This window comes from Pseudorca crassidens, chromosome 9, assembly GCF_039906515.1.
Source record: "Pseudorca crassidens isolate mPseCra1 chromosome 9, mPseCra1.hap1, whole genome shotgun sequence".
In the NCBI taxonomy this organism is placed as follows: Eukaryota; Metazoa; Chordata; class Mammalia; order Artiodactyla; family Delphinidae; genus Pseudorca; species Pseudorca crassidens.
In genome coordinates, this window is record NC_090304.1 from 99819391 (window position 1) to 99846452 (window position 27062).

The following is a 27062-nucleotide window of genomic DNA, read 5'->3' on the forward strand; positions in this document are numbered from 1 at the left end:
CACTTTCTGATCCAATGGTGCCCTGTGCAAAATTTAAATGCCAGGCATCCCAGGGCCATGACCTTAGATTTATAACAATTCATTATAATAATCCACACAAAAGTGAAATTGCTTTTGTCATCATCCTATACAGACTCACGCATGCACAGCCAGACGATCCAACCATCACTCTTAAGGTTGTTAGGATAATCAAATAGAGTTAAGACAAGCCAAAACCATTAAACTATCTAGACTGAATGGAGAACTGTAAATGCTGTTCTTATGGCCACCTTCTCCACATCATCTTCTAGGCTGTAATAAACAATCTAACTTACACTTACTGCCATTGTTTCCCCGCAAAAAGCGTGCCATTTTGTAACTGTCTTCATCTTGTGAATGTCAGTCTCTCCTATAAGGCTGGAACACATCTTCCCCAGCTTCTGTATCTACTCCTGCAGTCAGGGCTTAGCCCACAGCAGGAAACTAAAAAATAAGGCAAAGTGAAAGACAAAAATTGACTTGAGTCATTGGGTTCAAATCCCCAGACTGCTTAGACTTCTCGCAAAAGGTAAGTCTCCAAGTTTGAACACCCAAAGGACTGATGGGGGGAAAGAAAGACAAACGGAATTATCTGAAGGACACTGGAACCAAGTTCTTAAGCACGTAATTGCAAGTGTTTTCAGGAGCAAGATTACAAATTCCCTTGGTTTAAAGAAATCCCTTCCAGTACACATGAACCCCAGGCTCTACATTGAGATGAACCAGTACTTCATAATTCACTACATTGGGATGCAGGAGGGAACATACAGGTTTTGGAATAAGTCTACCCCAAATTCGAATGCCTGGCTGGCTCCCCCCTCCACTGTATAATTAAACCTAGCAAATTGTTAACCTAATCCGTAGCTCCTCCCTGACCCCACTTATTTTCTACTACACAGGCCCAGCAATGCATTGTTTCTCCCACCTGTGTAAAGGAAATAGTTTTATTTCACTGATGAAACTTACAACTTATGTAACTGTTGAAATTCAACAACTTCCAGTAATGGCTACTACTGATAACCTTCCACTAGGCCTTGTGCTAATTTTCACTATCACACTTGATGTTCAATTTTCTTACCAAGATCCCATGGTTCATGCACGAGACATGTTACTTCCTTGAGTGGTCTCAAAAAACCACCACACATGGTTTGCTCCAGGTTCACAAACAATGCAGTAAATACTAAAACACAGGTCAGATTCCCACTCACTTGAAAACAGGTGCAAAAAAAGGTGTATCAACTATGCTTTCATTTGTAACCCTTGGAGAAAACAAATTGGGTGCAGTGCTATAAACTCCTGGAGAGCTGCCAAACATTAACACACACCTAAGGCACTAAACTTAGTCAATTTGATGTATTTTTAGAAGAAACATCAGCTGTTTTACGAATTATAGCCTTTAGCTATACCCCCTAACCTGAACAAGGGAGGGTCAACGCTAGGTAGTTATTGGGGAAACTCTTATGAAGCTCAACTGTCATCTGCATTATGCTAGTTGGGTCATCCAAGAACTGCTACAGAAAGGTGAAGGAAAGCTAAAGCAGAAACTAAGATTGGGTCATTCTGCTGAAAATGAACTGTGACCCAAGACATCCCACCATACCAAAACTGAGAATCTTCCCAAGTGACCACTAGGTGGCTGGTTGGCACTAAGCAGGCCCATCTCACACAAACATGACTTTACAGGATTCACTCAGGTGCAATACCTTCTGGCCTGTCAACTCAAGCTAACATACCAATGGCCCAATGAACAAAGAACCAATGAGAAGGCCTTTGCTCCTAAGCAAGCTTACCTAAAGACAGTCCAGCGTAATTAGGCTTGGTAAACACAATTGTTCTGCCTGAAGTTGCTGAGTTACGGTTGGCTATGATTTAAGATGAGATCAGAATTAGACAATTTCCTTAAAGTCTGTTTCAAAGGGGTCAAGGGACATAACTATGCCAACCTTACAGCTAGCTCCATTAATTTCCAGCCCTTAATACTCAGGTGAGAAAACAGAAAAGCCTCTGCCCACGGATTAAAGGATTTCAAATGGACACTACCTGAAGTCACCTGTGTATACCACATGTTGTTACTTCTGACAGGATATTTCCTTGTCCTAATTTTGGCCTCAAATTTATCCTCTTTTGAACCCTCAGATGGTTTCAGGTATACCACATGGAATACTCAAAAATATCTGGGATGCCCCTTTCCAGTCTAACAAACACTGGAAAGCACGATGACCTGCAGTTCAAACTACACTAACACTTATGTAGACTTAGTACTAAATGAGCCTAGCTAGCAAAAGGTCTACACATTTTCCCATTTTTTATACCTTAATTTAAAAGGTTCAGGCAGTTGCCTAGACGTAACAATTTGTCATTGACAACCCAGATGCTGTTGTAATACTTATTAGGCCAGAAAGTTGTTCAACCCCCAAACCCGAACACTACCTTACTGCCCTTGTAAACAGAATCAAAACAATTTTATGGTGCCAATTTTAATTACAGTTTTATTTAAGACATTGCATTTTCCACTTACAATACAGTGCTTGTAAAGTGCAATGTTATTTGCTTTCCCTGTGCACACGTTCCATGTTCAAGTATCAAGAATGCCCAGTTTACTACAGCAGCTCAACTTTAAAACTGCCATGGAATTTGCTACAAATTTAGGTCCTTCAATGTTGTGTGGAACAATGCTAAACCTATGCTAAGCTGGCTTAATCAACCTCTTCAATGGTGGGCCCAGAGGAGGCACCACCAGACGGAGGAGCTCCACCACCAGGGAAGCCCCCGGGCATTCCTCCTGGCATTCCTCCTGGCATGCCTCCTGCGCTCTGGTACAGCTTGGTAATGATGGGGTTGCAGACTTTTTCCAGCTCCTTCTGCTGATGTTCAAATTCTTCCTTCTCTGCAGTCTGAGGAAAATAAAAATATTTTATTACAAGTTCTTCAAATAGAAGACTAAGCCTGATGTAATCAATCTGACACACTAGACACACAACAGCACATGAAGTTACGTTTAAGATCTTGGGTCACTCAGACATCCAAGGAAGGAAGTTGCCAACATCTGTAGTTCTGGTGGAAACCGCGAATGTTTTGAACCATTCTCATCATCGTGACCCTACAAATTTGTAAAACCCACCCACCCACCTAAGCTTTTGCTAAAGCCCTTTACACCCAACCCTGCACCCTTAAATCTTTGGCAACAAAAATTACAAACCTGGTTCTTATCAAGCCAGTTGATTATTTCATTACACTTATCAAGAATCTTCTGTTTGTCCTCATCATTAATCTTGCCTTGAAGTTTCTCATCCTCAACAGTAGCTTTCATGTTGAAAGCATAGGATTCAAGAGAATTCTTCGAAGACACCTTATCCCGCTGCTTCTCATCTTCAGCTTTATACTTCTCTGCTTCCTGAACCATGCGCTCAATGTCTTCCTTGCTCAAACGGCCTGTAAAATTAACCAACCTTTTAGGCAAGACAATCACCTGCAGTTCTGCACCATCATCCTGCAACTCCATTTAGCAGCTAAGTATGATCTTCGCTAAATGCCCTTAGAGTAGGAGTAGAAACACTTGGAAAATAAAACCATTATAAACCAAATTCTGCCTCTAAAAAGCAGGTAAGAGTGCCACAGGGTACAGGGTGCCACAGAACAAGTCAGCATTTGATTCTTCAAATCAGGTATGGATGACAGATACAGAAATTGATTCCCTCTACGAAGGAGTCAATCTCAATACTGGCCTGGGTGCTCAAGAGTGCGCACTTAGCACACTCACAAAATACTGCCCAAACTTACCCTTGTCGTTAGTGATGGTAATCTTGTTCTCTTTTCCTGTGCTCTTATCCACAGCAGAGACATTGAGGATACCATTGGCATCAATATCAAAAGTGACTTCAATCTGAGGAACACCACGGGGAGCAGGAGGTATGCCTGTGAGTTCAAACTTGCCAAGCAGGTTGTTATCCTTGGTCATGGCACGCTCACCTTCATAAACCTTGTTATGAAACAACAATAAATTCAAAATTACAATAAAAACACAAAGACAAGAAAGAAAAATCACAAATATCTGTGCTACTTCAGATTTGTATTAGCTTGATTAGGAAAGACTGATCGCTCAGACATCCAAGGAAGGAATTGGCCAACACAGGATTTCTGGTGGAAACTACGAATGGTTTTGGAATCCATCATCACAGCGGAACAAGTCTTCCCCAGTTTTACAGGACCTCAAGTAATCTAGGCCACAGAGAAACATACCTGAATGAGTACACCAGGCTGGTTGTCCGAGTAGGTTGTGAAGGTCTGCGTCTGCTTGGTGGGAATGGTGGTGTTGCGCTTGATGAGGACAGTCATGACTCCACCAGCAGTTTCAATTCCAAGGGAAAGAGGAGTGACATCCAACAGCAGCAAGTCTTGAACATTTTCAGATTTGTCTCCAGATAAAATGGCTGCCTGGACAGCTATATGATTAAAAAAAAATTTAAATAAAGCACAGTACTACAATAACTCATTATGTAACTAACCATTCTCAATCACTCAGACATCCAACAGTTTTGCCATCATTAGCTACAGCTTTTGGTGGAAACCACAAATGTTTAAAAATCATTCATCAGTTAGCTAAGGCCTAACAGGCTGCCTGTTAAACTGTTTAACTAGAATAGAAAGATTACCTGCACCATAAGCAACAGCCTCATCAGGGTTGATGCTCTTATTCAGTTCTTTCCCGTTGAAAAAGTCTTGTAGAAGTTTCTGAATCTTGGGGATGCGGGTTGAACCACCCACCAGGACAATATCATGGATCTGAGACTTGTCTAGCTTGGCATCCCGAAGGGCTTTCTCCACAGGGTCTAGTGTGCCACGGAACAGGTCAGCATTCAGTTCTTCAAATCGGGCACGGGTAATTGAGGTATAGAAGTCGATTCCTTCATAGAGGGAATCAATCTCAATACTGGCCTGGGTGCTGGAAGAGAGAGTGCGCTTAGCACGCTCACAAGCAGTACGAAGGCGACGGACAGCCCTCTTGTTCTCACTGATGTCCTTCTTGTGCTTGCGCTTGAATTCTGCAATAAAATGGTTGACCATCCGGTTGTCAAAGTCTTCTCCACCTAAGTGGGTATCTCCAGCTGTAGATTTGACCTCAAAGATTCCATCCTCAATAGTGAGGATTGACACATCAAAAGTGCCACCACCTAAATCAAAGATCAGCACATTTCTTTCTGCTCCAACCTGCAATTACAACACAAATTATTCTCATATCTATTGTGGTGACTCAAACTAATCTCGAGTGACGCATACGTAAAACATGGTACTTACCTTTTTGTCTAAGCCATAGGCAATAGCAGCAGCAGTTGGCTCATTGATAATTCTAAGTACATTGAGGCCAGCAATAGTTCCAGCATCTTTGGTAGCCTGACGCTGAGAATCATTAAAGTAAGCGGGTACTGTGACAACAGCATTGGTAACAGTCTAGGAAAAAAAAATATAAAACTTAACCACTACATCATCTACTTGGACACACAAAGATACATCCTCAAACAATGTTCTGGTTTTACCACCCATTTTGATAGATTTACCTACTACTCACTCTTACACCGCCATTATCAGGACACCTGGTAATCCCCACCTATATCCTCCCCTGCAGTACTGTGCACTACTCACCTTCCCAAGATAGGCTTCTGCTATTTCCTTCATCTTTGTCAAAACCATGGATGACACCTCCTCTGGATAAAAACTTTTTGTCTCTCCCTTGTATTCTACTTGAACCTTAGGCCTGCCTGCATCATTCACCACCATGAAAGGCCAATGCTTCATATCAGACTGGACAACAGCATCATCAAATCTTCGTCCAATGAGGCGTTTGGCATCTGCAAAAAGTATCAATACAAACGTTACCTTGAATTTCATTACACTACACCTGTTCCAAGACCAGATGCCTATGGATTCAAATTCTGAATGACCAAGATACCGCAAACCTTAAGCCTTAAAAGGATAATCACTGAAGTTCCCTACAGAAAACTTTTCCTATCCTTAGGGCTTTCGTGGCCGCCTCACATTTAACAACCTTGAGACAACTTCTCAGATTACACACTGCCGAAATCACTTAAATTCATACCATGAAGATTTGCTGGCTTACCAAAAACCGTGTTGGTGGGATTCATCGCAACTTGGTTCTTTGCAGCATCACCGATCAATCGTTCGGTATCAGTAAAGGCGACATAGCTTGGGGTAGTTCGGTTCCCCTGATCATTGGCAATTATTTCCACCTTTCCGTGCTGGAAGACACCCACACAAGAATAGGTGGTGCCAAGATCAATGCCAACTGCAGGTCCCTTAGACATGGTTGCTGGGAAGAGAAAAAAAAAAAGTCCATGGTTTGAAAGGCGGCTCAAGCACTTACAAAACGTTTACCAAGTCAACGCTACCAGATACGACCACTCCGCAAATTATGCTTAGAACCTCGCCCCAGAAACTGCTCTCGTCGGAAATAACCACGCGGGAAGGTCAGAGCAGGCATGGCGTGCTGCAGTAAGGTTGCCGTCCGAACCGCAGAGCCCGCCGCAGACGGAAGCACGCACCTACCAAGAGGGTCTGCGCCACACCTGAGCACATGGTCCCATGCCCCGGGCTGAACCATAGCCCTCCCCTCCCCCCCCCCGCGCCGTGCTCAACACAGCAAGGCCTGCAAGGGTCCGAAGCCCCCTCCCCCACTTTGGGCGCGTGCCAGTTATGACTTCCTCCTTTAAGAAGAATGGGTCCTGAAACAAGGAAATAGGACACGACAAGCTCTAAGGCGCCGGTTCCACGCCCCGCAAACAGGCGCGGCCTCTTCTCCCTCCGGGCGGCCCGACCTCCGCAGCCCACTCCTCCGTCCCGACTGCACCCCCAAGGAGGCTGCCTCCCCTCGGAAACAAAGGTCCCCAGCCGGGCAAAGGAATCGCCGCACGCACCCTGCCTGACACACTCAGAAGGCCCCCGGCCGCTGCAAACCCATGCAGTCTGAGGAGGGCGGTAGGCTCCCGAAGGGCCGCCAAAAGCCTTGGAAAACAGAAATCTTAACTTACCTGGAGCGCAGGCCCGGGTCCACTGGAGGAGTATACAGCAACCTACCGAGCTGCCGCCGCGTTCAACGAGACCGGTTTCCGTCCTCCGCCCCGTCTCTTATACCCTGCCTCAGAACCTTCCAGAAGGGGCCCGCCCCTGTCAGAGCCCATCACGGCTCTCTCGGCCAATGGGCGCGCGGCCACCTCCGCAAGCCCCAATGACGAACCCGGCTCTACCTTTCGGGCCTCCCCTCTCCCGCCCCAGCCCGCCCCGCCTAGCGATGACGCACTCACCGCAGCGTTCTGGAACTTTCATTCTCGCCCCCGCTGTCCGAAAGGCCCAGGGGAAAGGGAGGGTGGGGCCGACGGAGCCCGCGCGCGGGAGTCCTCAGTCACCCCGCGCGCGGGGGAAGGGCTCGTCTGCCTCTGCGCATGCGCCCCAGAAATCGCAGGCGGGAGGGACGAAGGAGGGGGAGGAAGAGGGGCGGGCCAACTTGGAACCAACCAATGACAGCAGCGCGATCGGCGATCTGGCTCCTGCGGAACCCCCGGAGCGAGAGCGCAGGGCCTGCAGGGAGGGGTCCGGCGCCTGCAGCCCTGGAGAGAAGGCGGAAGTGGAGCGAGGACAAGATGGCCGCGAAGGTGGTTGCGCCCCTCCCCCACCATCCTCTTTCTCCTACTCCCACCCCGGCTTTGTAAATGGTCTTCTAGGCCCTCCGGGATTCCACACACCCACATAGCCAGCGTGGCTCTGTCCTAGGACTGACCCCGAGCGACGGGGCCGAAGTTGCCGACCCCAGGGCGCTGCGAGGGTAACTTGCCCAGTGGCACCCAGATCTGGGGATGGAAGGAGCCGGCCGGCCGCCGCGGCGTCTCGCCTCTGCGCGGGATACGACAGGTTAGCCGGGCAGGCCCCCGGGACCCTCCGTTCATTGTGGTAGCTGGAGGCCGGCTGACCCCGACGCAGAGTGCGGAGAGGCCCAACTTCTCAACCTCCAGGGTCCCGATGCTGTGTCTGTATCCTTAGCGAAATAGATGGCTAAACTCGCTTCTTGGAGCCCGGATGCCTCCGTCACCCCCCCCCCAGCGCCCACCGAGAACAGACTCGGCTTCTTGGCTCGGCCCCTTCTCCACCCGCCCGGGCCCCCTCACTTCTCAGTTATTTGTTTAAAAAAAAAGAAAAGCTAGGGAGCTCTTTCCTTCTAAGTGAACCAGGCGTAAGGAACCTGGGTTCCGGTAGCCCTGTGTCGATTGAGACTTCCTGAACCTCTTACTTTCAGTAATTTGAGGTAATATCTTTACTGCCTTGACTTTCGGCAAAAACTAAGCGAGAAACCAGGCAGAAGCGCCTTGAGAATATTACTGAACGAGTGGAGTGCACGAAACAGTACCTAGACTTTCAAATTGCGGCGCATGATGCGGTGTTTGGGGCCTTGTCATTCTAAGCCTATCTCAGCACGTTGAATGCTTTCTAGTGAGCGCTTTCAAACAGGCTGGGCAGGTAGTATTCCTATTGAGTAGATGAGTGGGCACAAATAGGTGAAAAGATTTTTTTTAAGACCACCTAGCAGAACTTTTAGTGGCGTGGCTGGAATTAGAAAGGTCTCCAGACCAAGCCAGTAAAGCCTAGAGACAGATTCGAATATTGGATCAAAGGATGTCCTTTCTGTATTTGCCTTCTGGGGGAAAATGTGAGCTTGAGTCCTTGGAGGTATGTACCTAACTTCTCCCCACTTCCCAAGGAGTTCGTTTTATATGATGCTTTCACAGGGTACAAAGTGCTTTCATTTGTTATTTCATTTAATCATCAAAACGATTCTCTGAGAGAGAGATCATTCATTCCTGTGTTAGGAGAGAAATGAGGTTCAGAGATGTTATTTGTGGGAAGTTAAACATCTGGCTGAGCTACAGTAGAACCTAGCTCTTGATTCCAGAATCTTTGGTCTTTTTTTATTAGTAATTTCCTTCCTGAAAACACGTGTAACTCGAACTGCCGATAAAGATGTATACTTCTTGCAGTTTTCTTTAGCATCTGCAGACTTCTCTCCCCACCCAATTTATCGAGTACAATCTCTGAACCACACCCTACATTTTCCAGCTTTTTAAACTAACCTCTGAACTACCTACAAGATTTGAACCGGTGGAAAATAGAACGGGTGCCTAAATCCACGGGTTTGGGGTATCCCACCTAGTAGCAGTGATTACAGAAAGCTGAACAGATAACCTTCCCTTCTGGTCATTTTCAAAACGTGTTCTAGGATTTGAACTATCTTCTTATCGACTAGAATGAGAGTTTATGTGTTATGTATAAAGTTCAGATAATGATAAATGTCCTGTCTCCACCTCTTTAAATGCACAGGGTTTCAAACCCACTCAGGATCTAAAGTTAAAGTTTGGGTGCCTGGGGCTCCAGTCTGAGGCCTAGAGTTTCTGACTAGGGAAGAGGGTCATGATTAACATTTTTTGAGTGCTTGTCACAGGCCAAGCACTGTTCTAAGTGCTTTGCATATTATTACCTCATTTAATTCTGTGAAATTTTTTTCAGATTTATTTAAATCTCATAGTGTTTACTTTTCAGATTTCTTTGAACCCCTTAGTGTGTACTTTTTTACTGGCACTTCACCTTGATATAAAATACTGGCTTAGTAAATATTTGTTATTTTGATAAAGTCCTTAAGGTCGGAAACGGTCATGAACTTTGTCGTCACTTGGTTTGTCCAGGACTACTTAGTATCTCGCCTTGTGAGAAAAAAGTGCTTGGTATATTTGTGACTGGAATCAATAAATAATAGAACATATTCAGTCTGAGTTCTTCTGTTCTTCAGTTGGCTGCAAGCTAATAAATAAATTTCCAATGCAGGTTATATGAGCTTCAGCCTCTCCTACAGTATCACCTTTACTTATTTATTTTTAAATTGCCGACACAGATGCACCTGTAATAAATACTTGTTTTTTGTGATCAAACACAGTCCCATTTACAAGGCAACTTAGAAGTTAAAATTGAAATATAAACAGCTTAACACGAGAAATGAAGCAGAATTATATATGTCTTTTTCGCAACGGCAGTTTTGAAATTGTTCTTATACAGGGTAACAACAAAGGCATCACTTCATTCTTTTACAGTTCTAAGTTTAGTGTGTGCATTTTATTGAAATGGTTATTTTCTAAACATCCGCATCATTCCATCTGTATCTTCTTCCTACACTTTTTCTTCCACCATCTATTTTATCCTTTTTTGTTTCATATTAAAGAATCAAATTTGTTTGACTTGCAAGGTTAATGGAATATGGTTTGAAACCAGTAGTGGCTCAAACTTTATCTTAAACTCAGAGCCTGTCATATCTGAACCCAAAAGCCTGACTGAAAGAGAAGCACACTATCACTAAGACTTCAGCACCTTATCTCTCAGAATCTTCAATTCTTGGACTTTCTCAGATTTCAGGTAATAATTTGTTTTGTGACATTTTTTGTAGATATCCAGTATGAATGGACTTCCAAAATAATATGGATATTCAACTGGTATTTTAGTCTTCTAATAACTAACCTGTTTAAATAATCAAAACCTTTTCACGCAAAGGGGACTGATTCCTGCTTGCAGAGGCATAGACAGGAAAGCTTAGGTTCAAAGGTAATAAATAATGATAAGAGCAAATTCCTAGTGATGGTAGAGCTGCAGCTGCCACAGCATACTCATTTGGCTTAAGTACTCTAGGAATGAGAATTCTCAGAATTACAGAGCAGATGTGTTATGTTGCGTGGACACCACACTACCAGAAGAATAAGGAAGTGGAGTAAGGAGTTTATGTCTTACAATGAGGCAGTGTTAGTATAAGAAGCATTCCAAATGTGCTAGCCCTCTTAAACTAATGGCAGGCATTTTTTACATTACTTCCTCAATGTCTCTTATGTCCCAACTTTTTTTGGGGGGGGGGGCCGGGGGCCATGCCGCGTGGCTTGCGGGATCTTAGTTTCATGACCAGAGATTGAACCCATGCCCTCAGCAGGGAAAGCATGATGTCCTAACCACTGGACTAACAGGGAATTACCCCCAATTTTTTTTAGAGGAAGACAAAACTCAAGATGAAACTTTCACTCAAGGATAAAACCCTATTTCTTAAAGGATTTTGGAAGGAAATGCATTTGTACTATGTGAGAATTAGATGTAAAAATGAAAATCAGAAATAGGACAAAATCCCAGATCAACTTTTTCCCTTTAAGCGCCTGATTCCCATTTTAGGAACAGGGCTTTTATCACCACATTCAGCACTACTTTTTCTTTCCTATAGCCTGCTGCCTTTTTTTTTAAAGACTTTATTTTATTTTTATTTGTCTATTTATTTGTTTATTTTTACTTTTGCAGGGCCTTAGTTCCCTGACCAGGGCTTGAACCCTCACCCTCGGCAGTGAAAGCGCAGAGTCCTAACCACTGGCCTGCCAGGGAATTCCATGTCCTTTTAATAATAAAAAATATTTTGCTCTACCACTGGTGATCTGTTGACACTTGCTTCAGAGTCTTTGAAGGGCTATTTCAGGTTTAGCATTCTTGCCATAGGATGAATTTGACTAGCAGAGTCATGAAAACTATTAAAAAGGCAAGTTGTATTGGAGGCTGCTTTCTTTTAATTTCTCAGACACCTGTCTTCTCCCATGTGTCAGCTCTTCTGAGAGCTATCCTGGTAAATCATTTCTGCTAATTCTTTCCAAGATGCCAACAGTATTTAACAGGCACTAACCTAGATCCCTCCTGCCACCCACTAGTTATCCTCACCATCTCTTCCCTAAATGTTAATATCCTATCCTTCCAGCCCAGAGCTAGGCTTCCTGAGAGGCTAAACTGGGAAAATACTGAATTTCTGTCTCCACCTCTCAGGAGGGAATGGTATGATGTCCATGCAGTGCCATCAGGAAAGGCGGTCAGTCCCTGAACTTTTTGATAATTTAAGGCCTAGAATCAACAAAAGTCCCAGGTTCACATCTTTCTCCGAAAACGAAAGCAATGGAGGAAGCTCCAAGTTTGGTGCAATGCTGAACTTCTGATGACACTCCTTGACATATTAAGAGAAAGCTGACCTAATCTCCCTTTTTAGTCTAGTCAGTCTTGAAATCCTGATTTCATATGTTCACTGAAAGAAGAGACTGTGGTTGGATGATATTCCAGCATTCTGAAAAGATCTCTTTCTCTAGAAGACTTCTTTCTAAGGAGATTGTTAAACGACACCTAATGATTGTTTTCTTGCTCCAGAGATATCCAGCAGGGAAGTCCTTAGAGACATCCAATTTGAGGGAAAATCCACAATTATTCCAGCATTATATTTCTGATATTTGTCAGTGGCCCTCAACATCATGATGGAAAGCTTTTCACAGTCCCTTGTTACACATTTTGGACTCCCTTTTTTTTTAGTTCAATATAAGTAGGAAGATTAGTAGTGAACAGAGTGGGAAAATCTCAGTCATTCTCCATCTCCCACTGTTTCTCAACTCCTCTTGAAATTAATATCCAAACTTTCTGGTAAATAAAGTCAGGTCAGGATGGAAGAGACTTGTTTCCTTTTTTGGAGTTTTTCATGGTGCAGATAGGTGTGATATAAGGCTGTGGGTTCTGCTTGACTCTGAATAATCATAGCAATCCAGTAGGTTTGCAGAAATGCATAGAAAATTTATGAACAACACCTCATTTCTTAACAGTGGTGAGTCAAAGTGTTGACACAAAACAGCCCAAGTGAGGAATTCTAAGTGTGTTCACTTCCCCTCTCCCCAGCCTTTCTCACCACAGGTCCTGGTCCCCAAATGCACAGATTTGGCCCCCGCTCTGGTCTAAAGGCACAGTGAGATGCCTTTTTGGAGACCATCAGCTTACATCCTTTTCCTTGTTTGCTGTCATATGAGGAAAGTGTTCATTTGAATCTCTCCCATGCAATGGTCACTGCTACTTAAATGACCTCTCGTTTGGTCCGAGGCGGTTGTGTGGCTGGTGACTGGGCGTCAATGACGAGAAGAGTCCTGACTCCTGCGAAAGGATGGGAGTCAAGTCCGCTCGAACTCAGACAGTTTGGAAGGCTCTGCTCTGGCTGGGGATCGTGCCAGGAGTGCTCTCTGCTTTGGTCAGGGTAGCGTGGTGGACTTTCTGTGGTTCAGACCCTCTTGCCTCCGGCCCCACGGGACCGTAGGTGTGGGTAGCCAGCCCTGGCCGGGGCGCCGCTTCCGAGGACGGTGTCCGCTGGCTGCGGGAGCCGCTGTTAGCCGTGGAGCGCGTGGAGGAGGAGCCCGAGCGTGAGCTCCGAGAGCCCGAGGAGGAGGAGCTGGGTTTCACAAGGCGGGCTTTCGGGGCTTCGGCATCTTCTCTGAAGAGGAAAAAGAGCAAAGATAGATTTTAGGGCCACAGGACTGCGAAAGCTTCCGCTGCGCTGCTGCTTTCTGAGGTTGCCCGATCAGCTCCTCAAGGCGGAAACCTCGAGCTACCACGTAGGGAAACAGGGACTCCCCCTGCGTCCTGCGCCCTTCCGGCGGGCTTGGGCGGGTGTGCGGCCCCTTGGCCGGGAGGTCCACCCTGTTACTCTGGGGGAATGGGCACTCCCTACTGGATGTCTAGACAGCAGTCCCCTTGACTGGGAGTTTGTCTGCAGAAGCCCTTTCATGGCCCGTAGGCTAGGCCCATTCTCTGTTGCATGGCCTTTACAAGTGGAAGGCAATGAGAAGGAACGCAGAGTGTAGCTATTACGTCCCTGTTGCATCCCTGTTGCGGATAGTTTCACAAGAAAGCCAAGGTAAACCAGTCCTCCTGCCCCTAGGCTGGAGCTCCTTACCCACCAGAATAATCCTTTTAACAGATTTAAGGTTAAGAGGAAATGGGACATTTTTGTTGTCACTAGGGAGCTGGGGAGCTGGCGGTAGAAAGGCAGCCTAGGTGAGGAAGGGGATTTTGCGGGAGGTTTACCGGATTTCATTCGGTCTCTCTTCCTCCTCGTATCTCTCTTTGTCTTTCCGTCGGATTAGCAGCCACACCAGGAGGAAAATCAGCAGGGCTCCAGCCACCATACCTGTCACCGCTCCTGCAATCATGCCGATGCTTTGTACATCTGTTTTCTCAGAAACAAAAGCAAAAGTAAAACCAAACATAAGCTAAGCAACACATAGACTTAAAAAACATAAGCTCTGGACAAGATGAGTATTTCCAGATCTTTGTATCTATCTTCCTGAGTTCCCCATATACCCTTTCTTGGTGTATGACTGTCCCTCTTGATATTGAAGGGGAGCAGAATACGACACCCCAAAATATGCCTCGTTGACATTAGGATTATTTTTAGCTGATTATTTTTGAGAAACAGCAGACACAAGAGAAGCTCTGAAAACAGAGTAGAAGTTACCCTTTGTAAGGGTATATCTATAAAGGAAACCTCCATTTGGTTTTGGTCCCCTCCTGGATATAATAAATTTCTTTAGGGGGCTGGAAAATTCACACATACTGTAAATACAGAGTTAGCTACAACTGTTGAACAGTCCTTGGTAACTACTGAATTTATTTCAGTGATAGCCATGTTCTTCCGCAGATAAAGATGTTGACCTTACTCTTACTTGTGATTAAAAACATTTTACGCTGAACCACTGCAGAGACAAAACCAAACCAACCCTTTGCGTACTTACACTGAACAGTCACTCGCACCACACAGCTCTCCTTCCCGGCCTCATTGCCCGCTGTGCACTGGTAGAGCCCAGAGGAGGACATGGTGAGATTCTGCAGCAGGACGCGTCCAGGGTGGTTGTAGTCTACACAAGCAGAAAGGTGACTGTAATCCCCTAGTGACAAGGTCTATATTTATCGTTTATTGTGTCACTGACCTAAGATTCTATCAATATAATACGGTTTGGTAAGGATGAGGTGAGAGAATCGATCCCTTTTTGGAATGTGGGAAGAAAGGTGAACATTCCTTTAAACTGCAGTGCATCCTCAAAAGTTACAAAAAATTCTGAACATTTAAGGGATACTAAACACAATAATTAGATATAATGAATTTATAGAGTACATTTATTCCTAATCTCCTTACCACTTTTATTTTTGCCATTTGAGGAAAGAAAAGACAGATTTTTCTGTCCCCGTTTAGGGATGAAAAATGGAAGTTCAAAGAGGTCCAGCAGTGTGTTCAAAGTCACCTTGTGAGTTGCTGACAAAACCAGATTTAGAATTCATGGAGAGAGTACTGTGCTGCTATCTCAATAGACCGGTAGAAAGATGACTTACCAATCCTAGATTTGGGAGGCAAACGTTCATCCTCTCCCTCCTTCTCCCGGATTCGCTGCCAGTAATACACAATGGGCTTTGTGCCAGAGGATGACTCACACTGTAAAGTCAGGTCACTTCCTTCTGTCAGCTCTCCTTCCAATTCACACTTGGGTTTTGATGGTCTCACTGGCAAAAAAAAAAAAAAGATCCCCAAACACCCGATTCAGTGGAAGAACTACATCCTGTTGACTTGTTTTTCCACCCACATGGTCAACTTTTGAGTGTGGATTCAATAGTACTTTGTTACCTCGCCATGCTTTACACCACTCTCCAAAATACACCCACTTCCATCCCCTGCACACGTATACACCCAACTCCAGCTGTTTCCAGTGGTGCTGTTGTAACTTTTAGAGGCTGCCTCAGAAACTCTCTCATCACTTCTCAAAGAAGAGAAACTTTTATAATTGGAAATTTTAGGAAAGTTGAGTGTGATTTTACTAATACTGAAACAGGGACAGAAGTTCATTAACTTGTAAGCAATTAAGAACTTAGTAGTTCTTGCTATCACAAAACAGAGAAATGGACTTGAAGCAGATCTAAGAGATTTGTTAAGTATGAGGATACTACTTAAACATTAGAGGATATTTAAATTTTGTAATGGGCTACCGTGGAAAACTGTGATTATTTTTTCTTCTTCATTACGACTAAAATACAAAACATATACACTTCTTCCCAGGGAACTGGACTAGGTGACGTCTGTATAATATGAAGGATTGAACAAGAAGTTTTGTACCAGTGTGACACATTTGCCTATCCGTCACCAAGACCTTATTAATAAGATGTAGGCATTTACGAGGGCACTCTGTCTTACCTAAGACTTTTAAGATGACGTGGCTCCACACATAGCGCCCTGAATTCTTCACCTTGCAGGTGTACCGGCCCTCATCGCTGGGCTTCAGAGGCTCAATCTGCAGGGAAGCATCTCCTGCCAGGAAATTGGAAGCAAAGGCCACTCGGCCCTTCTGCTCCTCAGTCAAGTTATTGTAAACATGACGACTGGAGTAAGTGATCACCTGTGGGACAGACGGAGGCAGACTCAAGTTGTGTGGCTCTCAGCCTTGCCCTCTAGCTGAGGTCAAGGTGAAGAAAGGATGGGAATTCCTGGTGGTCCAGTGGTTGGGGCTCTGTGCTTCCACTGCAGGGGGCCCGGGTTCATTGGGGAACTAAGATCCTGCATGCAGGCACGCGGTGCGGCCAAAAAAAAAAAAAAGACGAGGAAAGGAAAGGAAATGGAACAAAGCAGTCAAGCCTGGGGGTGATTCTAAGAGTCCAAGAGATCTCTGTTCTAAACAAACCTAAATACACTATGTTTGTCTAGGCCTTCCTTTTTCTAAGAATACGAACACCTCATATTTGTGTAGCATTTTAACCATAAAGTAGTAATTGTTGCATTAAATGCTCAGAACTTTTCTATTTTACAGGTAAGGAATTTTATTTTTATTTAAAAATTTTTTATATGTGTATTTTTTTATTGAAGTATAGTTGATTTAGAATATCATGTTAGTTTCAGGTGCACAGCACAGCAATTCAGTGATATATATATATGTGTGTGTGTGTGTGTGTGTGTGTATATACACATATATATACACATACATACATATATGTGTGTATACATACACATATACATATACACATATACACATATACACACACATACATAATACATACATACATGCACATATGCATATATGCATATATACATATACGCATATATACACATATAGATATATACATAATACATATATACATACACATATATACACACATACATACACATACATATATACACATACACACATATACATACACATATATACACACATATACATCCATATATATATACATATATATATAAAATCTTTTTCAGATTCTCTTGCCTTATAGGTTATTACAAAATAGAGTATAGTTCCCTGTGTTATAAGGAATTTTAAATTTGAGTTACAGACTCAAGTTCTCACAGCTGAGTCCAGGAAAGAAGTAAATGCACAGAACGGTCCCCAGAGTTGACTCTGAGGGGAATTGAGAGAATGGAGGCTAAGGAGGGGAGAAGACTTACCTTTCCCCTGCATACCTTCCTCACTTTTGCATTTCCTACCACTTGCACATGATCTGGTCAGAGTACATACACTCCTTGTGTTAAGTGCTTTTACATCTAGTTTATTTCTCACAGTTTTTCCAAGTAGGCGTTATCTATCCCCATTTCACAGGCACATAGCAGAACCAGGATTTGAACACGGCAGTCTAAAGCCATCCAGTTCATTGTTTTGCTTACCACAGTTACCTCTCCTTGTCCCACCTGCACTCATTTCGCTGCTCAGAAACTGCTGTTCCAGAAAGTTTGGAAATGAAGGAGAAAATGTGAAATGAAAAAATGTGTTTTGTTTTTACAAAAGTTTCGAGCCCAGCTGAAGTTAAGGAGTAGAAGTTTATGGTTAAAATCTAGGTTTGATACTGAGGGATTCATCGTTGGCTTTCCTTCTTTGTCTGGCTTCGCTGTGAAGTAGTAAGTTAGGTGGGAAAACATTGTGTCCTTTCCTTCCATAAAATACACGTGAGCTTCATGTCTTTGTTTTCCCTGGTAGGGAGACCAAACTTCAGATTTCCCCAACAGGAAAAAACAATCATGATTTTTACTGGATTTTCATCTGCCTGCAACACCACCTCTAGTTCTTGAACCTTTTCCTGGTTCTCTTAGTCCATCACCTCCTGGTAATCACGAAAACCATGCTGATCTTGTCTACCAAGACCTCAAGCCATATAACTTCAGTTCTGTCCTCCCCGCCACTTAGCAATCATATTCCTAAAATTACTTGATTTAAACATCAGCAAACATTTATGGAATGACTGCTCCCCATCAGGTCAGGAGGAGGCTATACAGATGAAGTAAAACCCCTTTCTTATCATCAAGTAATTTATAATCTAGCAGGATTAACAAGGAGAGAAATGTAAACATAGAAAAAGGAATGACTAACTTGAAAGAGTATCAAGAGACAATGTCCCAGAAGAGTTGGTGGCATTTGAGTTAGGCTTTGAAAGATGAGTAGACTAAATAAGAGATTAGAGAGGCAGGGAGAAGCCTGCTGGAGGGGGCATGCCAGATACACAGAACAGCACTAAAAAAAGGCCGCAAGCATATGGGAATCCCCCAAGCACATTTCTGGCTGCAGCTGTTCCAAATTGTTTCACTCTACTTTAAGCCCTTAACCCTACTGTCAATCACGTGATGCTGTGCAGCACAGGAAATGCTTTCCTGAAAAGATACGAAGCCATCCAATAAAATGGCCATAAATGCTCTCACCATTGTATCAAAACTTTTCAGTATCATCCATTTTGCCCTTACACCTCTTTGAAAAAAAGTGCTTTCTCCTTTTTCTGCATGTTCTTTTTCTTCAGCAAATGTTTATTGAACGCATCTGCCAGGTGCTTTGCTGGGCACTGGAAAACAAGCAGGAATAAGACACAGTTCCTACCCTGGGGCCTCACAGTTTTGTGGGGGAAAAAAATGGGGGAGCAGCAAGTAAGAAAAGGTAAACACTGTAATCGATAATACACTTAAAACGTTTTCAGTATGCAATTTTGTCCCCTCGCTTCAACCAACACCACAGTTGTGATAATTCTGACATCTTTGTCACTATCGCCAACATATTTTTGAGCTCCAGTTTTATATTTCCAGCTACCTGGCCCCTACAGATGTCTGTCTTCTCCAGTCTACCTTACATAATAATGTAAGTTAATGCCAAGTTAATATGAATGTAAAACTCATGCTAGCTCTTTCCCAGATCAAAAGCCTTTCATGGCTCCGCGCCACCTCTGAATGATGACCAGATTCAGACCAGGGCCATCAAAATGATCTCTGCATTACCTTCCCAACCTCGTTTCCTATTTAGTCCCCCTCACATTCTTGAGTGTAGTCACGGTACATTTCCCTTGCTTTCATGTGAGGTGCGCTTTCTTTATGCTCACATGCCTTTGCCCACTGCATTTTTCCACTTAGAAACTCCCCTTTCTCCATCTCTCCACATAAAGAATCCCTATTCATTCTTTTAAACCCCAAATCAATGTTAATTCCTTATGAAACCTTCCCTGATATGACACTCAGACTAAGAATGCTGTCATCCATAGCATGTCTTGGCACCATTTTTTTTTTTTTTTTTTTTGCGGTATGCGGACCTCTCACTGTTGTGGCCTCTCCCGTTGCGGAGCACAGGCTCCGGATGCGCAGGCCCAGCGGCCATGGCTCAGGGGCCCAGCCGCTCCGCGGCATGTGGGATCCTCCCGGACCGGGGCACGAACCCGCGTCCCCTGCATCGGCAGGCGGACCCTCAACCACTGCACCACCAGGGAAGCCCCCTTGGCAGCATTTTTATGTGAGGAGAAAGTGTGAAAGACAAGACATTGGGCAAACAGGTTGCTGGATCCTCTTTCTATAATTCTGGGCATTGTCTGGGAGATCCTTCAGGCCACTGTGATTTTATGTATGTCTGTTGCCCTCGACTGTCTTTGGCTAGGCAATTTTGCAACCCGGCAATCGTTTATTTAATAAACACTAATTGAAAACATACTCTACACTTGGCACTGTTCTAGAGATGATAACAATACAGGGAAATGAATTTTATAAGTGTTGTCAGGGACCAGGACATGCCACCCCCAAACATGCCACTTTGCATATGCATAAGGATAAATTTCAGCGGAAGTCCCTTGAGCTCCTGAAATCCCTTCTCTGCCCAAAAGCAGAGCCTCCCCAAAGAATCTGTGTCCATAAATCCCCTTTCCCAGGGCAACTCTAACCTTCCCTTCTGGGAGATCAGAGGTGGGCATCACACCCAGACATTGTCACAAACTACCACATCTCCCATCTATCCTTCTAAGGGCCCATTTATCTTTCCAAAAGGTCATTTGCTTTACCATAGGTGCCCTTTCCACCCCTCCCTTCCCACACTAAATTAGGTATACTCTAACCACCTCTTTGAGTTACTCATTGCTGGGTACTCCCAGGTGTTACTTACACAATGCATGGGTTAATAAAATGTTTGCTTTTTTTCTTATTAACCTGTCTTTTGTCAATCTAACTGACAGTGCCCCAGCCTGAACACCTAGGAGGGTAGAGGAAAAAAATATATTTTTTTCCTCCCTTACAGTTTTAAAGAACAACTTTTTTTAAAAAAAAGGTGAAATCGCGACTCTCATATACGTAGAAAATAAACACGTATCAAAGATTTTACTTAACTCGTTAATTAATGATGGAACCAGAAAGCTGTTACAACAGGTTCACAGGAGAATTGGACTAAAGAGTTTATATTCTCCTTTGGACAAAAATTCATTTGCATCTCTATGAACAGGAACCATTTCCATCCTATGGATAGGAAGCTTGGCATCACCAACAGCATTCCCCAAGTTAACTTCCATTTCTGCAGAAGTTAATACGTGAGGAAAATTAGACCCTAATTCATCTCCAGAAAACTTGGACTCTAAGCATAAAGCTGATGTTCAGGCGGCACCTCCCTATGGTGTATTGCAGGGAAGGGCCAAGTCTTCAGGCTTGGGTATGGAGAAAGCCACTTTGGTATGACAATGAGGGGAATTAGATCCCTTGAAGGCTGTTTCCCCTGCGTTCCCGCTCCCCTACAGCTGCCTCCCTTAGGGTGTGGTCTCCAGGTTCAACTCGCTGAGTCTTTACATTAGAGAACCTGAAAGGTTACTGGGAACAGCACTATGGGGGTGTCTCCTTCTTACTGGGATGAGGGTGGAGGGGGAATTGGGGCAGCTTCGCTAGGACAGCACCATCAGGCTGCTCCCTAAGACTAAGTTGAACTCTTCAAAGACATCTTAAAGCAAATTGGGGGAGTCCCCTAACCACGTGGTCCAGTGGTTAGGACTCTGTGCTTCACTGCAGGGGGCACGGGTTTGATCCCTGGACAGGGAACTAAGATCCCACGTGCCACGTGGCACGGCCAAAAAAATAAAACAAATTGGCAAGCATGGCCAGTTAGAGAATATTTAGGAGAGCGAAGAGAGGGTAGGAGGGAGAGTCATCCATAGGTAAGGCTGGACATGTGACCAAAGGCTGGACTTGAATCTTAAGCTGAAGAGATCCAAGATGACAGTCATTCATTCAACACATTTTGAGCCTCCACTGTGCCAGCACCTTTTTAGGCACTGGGGAAATATTAGGGAACTCAACATGTAAAAATCCAGCCCTTGAGAAGCATATATTCTAGTGATGGAAAACAGACATAGAAGAACATTACATGGGAGACCCGACAGCGTGAAATACTATGAAAATACAGAGCGGGGGAGGGGGGTTGTGGGCCAGGAAGACAGACTGCAATTTAAATAAGGTCATCAAGGTAGACCTCACTGGAAGGTGAAATTAGAGCACACAGTTGAAGGAGACACAGACTTAGCCTTGGAGTTATCTCGGGGCAGAGAGGCCTAGGCAGAGGAAAGAGCCAGTGCAAAGGCCCTCAGGTGGGAGGGCGCCTGGCATGTTTGAGGAACAGCAGGGAGGCCAGGTAGCTGGAGGACAGTAGATGGAGTCAGGCACTGGGGCCTCATCATGTAGGGCCTCATGGGCCACTGTAAAGATGGCTTTTACTCTGAGGGAAATGGGGGGCCACTAGAGGGCTCTGAGCAGAGGAGTATCAAGACCGATTAATGTTTTGAGAATAGGCTGTAGGAGGCCAAGGGTGGATACAGGAAAACCAGTCAGGAGGTTATTGTAGTGAAGATCCAGGCAAGAGATACGCTGCCTGGAAGGGAAGCAATGGAAGTGATAAGTCATCAGATTCTGAATGGACTTTGAGATAGAACCTACTAGATTTCCCAATAGACTGACTGAGCAACTTATTGAAATGTTTGTGGCATGAGAGTGTGAACTAAAATTCGTATTTATGGCAAGACAAGAACGATTTAAACATAAAGATTCTTCTTTGCCCTTTGCCCCCACCCCACACCCCGCTCCGCATCGTGTGTCTGCATTTTGCATTGACCACACCCCCCATCAGCAGGAATGCCTGCTCAGCTGTAAAGAGCAATTCTCCTAGCCTCAGCAAGACAGCTCCTTAGAGATAATATTCCTTCTTGATCTTATAAAGGGTCACATGACCCACCACGATGGTGCTTAAATCAGAATTATGTAACCTGTCGATCATATGTCATTTAATGTACAGCCCTCTGGCTCAAAAAACGTATATAGGGCTTCCCTGGTGGCATAGTGGTTAAGAATCCGCCTGCCAATGCAGGGGACGCGGGTTCGAGCCCTGGTCCGGGAGGATCCCACATGCTGCGGAGCAACTAAGCCCGTGCACCACAACTACTGAGCCTGTGCTCTAGAGCCCGCGAGCCACAACTACTGAGCCCGTGTGCCACAACTACTGAAGCCCGCGTGTCTAGAGCCCGTGCTCCACAACAAGAGAAGCCAGCGCAATGAGAAGCCCGTGCACCACAAGGAAGAGTAGCCTCCGCTCGCCGCGACTAGAGGAATCCCGTGTGCAGCAACGAAGACCCAAAGCAGACAAAAAATAAATAAAAATAAAATAAATAAATACATAAAAAACATTATAAAATGTGTCTTGACTTCTAAGGGGCAGAACAGTTCTCAGAGCTTTCTGAGATGCTCTTCCCGGGTTACAATCCTCAAACTGGGCTCAAATAAAATTTTCCAATTCTTTCTTAGATTGACTGATTAATTTTTCATCGACAAGAGAAAGAGGAGTCCAGGACTACTCCCAGGTTTTTGGCATGAGTCCATGCAGGGAGAGAACTGCCCTCGACCAAGAGAGGGAAGACTGCACAGAGCAGGTTTGGGGTCAGAGCATGAGGACTGGGGAGGGGTCAGGAGTTTAGTTTTGGACTTACTCCATTTGAGGTACCTGCTGGACACCCAAAGGAGGTGTGGAGGAAGCAGCTGCATACTTGTGAGTCTTCTGTGCCGGGGTGAGGCCTGGACTGGAAATAGGCATTTAGGAATGACAAGCATGTGGTTGGTGTTTAAAGCCAGGAGACTGGGTAGGATCGCTGAAAGCATGAATAAGAGACCAGGAACACAGAAGGGAGAATGAGGCTATTCATATAGTGGATATGGAAACACAAGAACGAGAACTCCAGTAAAATACCAACAACCTCAGAGTAAAACGAATGACTGTCATCTTGGATTGCTTAATATACAAGTCCCGCCTCACCTCTGGATGACAGCTCATCTTCCTCCCACCCTCTCTTCCTAGAGGCTCTCTGAGTCACTGGTGAAGTCTCAGTGAGACCACAGACCAGGAGGAGGCCTTGGAGGCATGGGGGCGGGGAAACAGCCAACTGGAGAGCTAATTCTCCTCATTGTCATACCAGTAGAGGCTCTCTCCCTACTCCAGCCTGAAAACTGCCACCTGCACAACTTACCCTCTAGGGAGGTGCCTCCTGAACACCGTCTTCAAGCTGAGGAACATTCCAGAAAGTACAGGAAATGCATGGGGAGGGGCAGAGGGCTTTAACTCTAGGAATCTTGGGTTCAGATCCGAGCCCTGAAATCTATCGGGCAAGTCCTTCATGTTTGCAAGTCCGAAAGGTTTAGAGTCCAAGTTTTCTGGAGATGAAGTAAGGTCTCATGTTCCTCACATATTAAAAGAAAACTACTGTAACAATCCTTACCCTACCGACTTCACAGGCTTATAGGAAGAATTAAATTTAAGATGGGAGTTCCCTGGTGGCCGAGTGGTTAGGATTCTGGGCTTTCACTGCCATGGCCCAGGTTCAATCCCTAGTCGGGGAACTGAGATCCCGCAAGCCATGTGGTGTGGACAAAAAAAAAAAAAAAAAAGTTTAAGAGATGACGTTTGAGAATGGGCACAATTCCTTCCCTTGATAACCATTTAGCAACTCCTCTGCCAGCACAGTGCTTGGCTCTGAGATCAAGCATGTGAATTAGATGTAGACATGAACATCCACCAACACAATACAATACACCCACTCAGGGTTCTTTGTTTTTATTTAACAAACACGTATGTGGTATTTATTTTGTGCTGGGCACTGTTCTAAACACTTAACAAATATTAACTCCTTGCATTCAAGAAAAAAAAAAAAAAAGGCAGCATCATACAGTGAAAAGTTTAAGACAAGATGAAGGAGATTAAGGAAGTAGGCGCTCCCGTACACTGCTTAGATTTAAGGCCTTTCTTTTGTTTAATAAATATCTGTAGAGTGCCTTCCATGGGGTGGGTACATATATCTTTAACCCGAAACTGGGGCCCTGCAGTTGAATCCTGCTAGAATGGGGTAGTTCTTTTGGGCCCTCCTGTAGTTGCTAATTAATAACTGCATTTCCCACTGAGGCTGGGCATCCCAGGGAGGAGTTCTTAGGACCCAGGAGAGGTTTCTCTCCTATTCTTATCCCTTAAAAGGCAACCAGCCTCATGTGCCAGGAGGTAGCCAGCAACATTTCTGAATAATTTCTTCATCCCACCTCACTACTTTTTGTTTTTCTCCCAATCAGATAAAACCTATGAACTCTGACCCAGAAAAATGTACATGACATCTTATTTTGCAGATAATTCCTTAGGGTTCCTGGTGTTCAACTTAAAGCCCTGTGCCTTAGACCCAGGCCAGGAGGAGCTAGGACCAATCCTCCCGATATTGTACTTGTTCGTTTTAAATGTTTGCAGGGTTTTCTTGCCCCACCTCCTGTTGCACTCCATGGGAAGAATAGGTTTCTTACAGGGTAGAGGAGCTGCCATAGACATGCCAAACCAGTGGGACAATGGGGAGAGGATGAAACACATTAGCAACAGGAAAAAAGTGGAAGCTTTAGCGCTCACCTCCTCTCTAAGAGGGAGTAGCGGGGGCTGATGTTTGGAGATAGAACAAGTAGGCGTGGAACACTTACTAGGCACGCGATGTTATTTTCTCTCTTTTTGACTTTTTCATATTTGTGTACATTTATGTAGGTGCACATCACCTATGTGCTTCCTAAGAAGAACAAAGAGACTCTAAACCTAGAAATTAGTACAGAGCTGGGTGATTTTTAGGGACTTTTGGGTTTTGTGGGCTGTGGGAGGTTGGTGACCCCTTTGTGGTCTAGGGAATTTCTTCCTTGTTCATTTTAGTATCTGGACTAATATCAGGAGATACATTTGTCTCAAAAGGTACTTTTGACTTCGGAGAGCCTTAGGAGGTGTGGTCCAGAGTTGAATCTGACTGCTTTGGACTGTCAGAAGTTCACTACCGTAGGAGCTTTGTAACGTTCTGAACAGGCGCACACTAAGAAATACATTTTTCTTCCTGACCCAGCACACACAGAGCGTACACACATATAACTGAATCATAAGTTTCATGAAACAGTGTACGTGCCACATGTCCTGATACTTTCTAGTCTGTGTTAAAACAAAATGTCTTGTTGCTTAGGATCCACTACTGAGTCCTAATTTTGAGAAACGCTACTGGCTGGGAAGTCGGTAGTCCTCTATTCAAATGAGAGTTCCTCCACCTACAGCTGTGTGCCTGGGCTCAACTAATGAACTTCTCTAAACCTTAAGGTCCTCAACTGTCACACAGGGACAAGCTACTTCATAGGACTTTTGTGGGATGAGATAGTAAGCGTTCATGATCACTTTTATGAGGCAGATTCTGGGTTCAAGGAAGCCCCTAAGGTTTCCAAACTGTTCAGCCCATTCATTCCATTCATTTCTATAGTGAAGCTCTCCTGGCTAAAAGCCTCCATTGTTTCCCATCACCTGTGCATGCTGCGGTCTACGGTTTGACCCTCTGAATGTGGCCCCTAAGGCTAGTGCAGCCTGGACCACACCTCAGCTTTGATTCCTGCCCTCACATCTCTGAATAGCCTAGTCCCCAAACTTGAGTCCCTTGATTCCGAACAACGTCCTCTGTTGTGTCTTTGTCTTGAAGCATACAGTCTTCTCCTTCTGAAATGCCTCTCCTTTTATTTTTACCTAAACAACACCTACACAGGTCTCAGGATCAAGCTGAGGGTCACCTTCTTGTATACAGGCTTTCCCAGTATATTGCTTTTCCCTCCCTTTCCCCCAAATCCTGTCCTAATATTAAATGAAGAAAAAAGAAATAACTACAGGTAAGTTTTTAACATCTTTGGGAAGCAGAGATTATGCAACTTCAAAATAATTTTTTTTTTTTGGCCACGCCACCCAGCTTGCAGGATCTTAGTTCCCAGATCAGGGATCGAACCGTTTCCTCAGCAGTGAAAGCGCGGAGTCCTAACCACTGGACAGCCAGGGAATTCCCCCAAAATAATATTAATAGGGACATCCCCGGTGGCTCAGTGGTTAAGAATCTGCCTGCCAATGCCTGCCTGGTCCGGGAAGATCCCACATGCCACAGAGCAACTAAACCCATGAGCCACAACTACTGAGCCTGTGTTCTAAAGCCCGCGAGTCACAACTAGTAAGCCCGTGTGCCAAGCCCGTGTGCCACAACTACGGAAGCCCGCGTGCCTAGAGCCCGTGCTCTGCAATAAGAGAAGCCACAGCAATAAGAAGCCCACGCACCGCAACGAAGCGTAGCGCCCACTCGCTGCAGCCAGAGAAAGCCCACGTGCAGCGAGGAAGACCCAACGCAGCCAAAAATAAATAAATTTATAAAAAAATAATCTTAATATAATTAAATAACCCTTATTTAATATGAGAATTTCACAACACTTCTGACATGGGTTGGGGCTCAGTTACAGCCTTGCAATTTGACTCTTTTTTTTTGTTCAGACACACACTGAATCTCAGATGCTTGTG

The 27062-nt window shown here is 44.6% G+C and overlaps 2 protein-coding genes and 2 non-coding genes across 7 annotated transcripts in view; all 4 read right to left on the reverse strand.

Moving 5' to 3' along the window:
* Positions 1-2479: 2479 nt before the first annotated feature.
* On the reverse strand, positions 2480-7196 carry HSPA8 (heat shock protein family A (Hsp70) member 8). Its single transcript, XM_067751365.1, has 9 exons — positions 7062-7196; positions 6134-6343; positions 5659-5864; positions 5314-5466; positions 4671-5226; positions 4258-4460; positions 3799-3997; positions 3218-3450; positions 2480-2912 (listed from the first exon to the last, which is right to left on the reverse strand). Exons 2-9 carry the CDS (start codon positions 6336-6338, stop codon positions 2715-2717), a joined length of 1953 nt encoding a protein of 650 aa, XP_067607466.1. The 5' UTR covers positions 6339-6343; positions 7062-7196; the 3' UTR covers positions 2480-2714.
* Positions 3030-3116, reverse strand: LOC137231378 (small nucleolar RNA SNORD14). The gene has a single exon (XR_010946500.1). It is a non-coding gene; the product is annotated as a small nucleolar RNA SNORD14 (small nucleolar RNA).
* Positions 4114-4199, reverse strand: LOC137231379 (small nucleolar RNA SNORD14). Its single transcript, XR_010946501.1, has one exon. It is a non-coding gene; the product is annotated as a small nucleolar RNA SNORD14 (small nucleolar RNA).
* Positions 7197-10069: 2873 nt separating the features above from the next.
* Positions 10070-27062, reverse strand: part of CLMP (CXADR like membrane protein) — a 90974-nt gene continuing 73981 nt past the window's right edge. For all 4 annotated transcript variants that reach the window (XM_067751366.1, XM_067751367.1, XM_067751369.1 and 1 more), the window contains 5 exons: positions 16130-16331; positions 15277-15444; positions 14682-14804; positions 13975-14116; positions 10070-13381 (listed from right to left, as the gene is read on the reverse strand). In XM_067751366.1, coding sequence (XP_067607467.1) covers positions 13081-13381; positions 13975-14116; positions 14682-14804; positions 15277-15444; positions 16130-16331 — 936 coding nt within the window. In that variant the 3' untranslated portion in view covers positions 10070-13080. The remainder of the gene's footprint in view (positions 13382-13974; positions 14117-14681; positions 14805-15276; positions 15445-16129; positions 16332-27062) is intronic.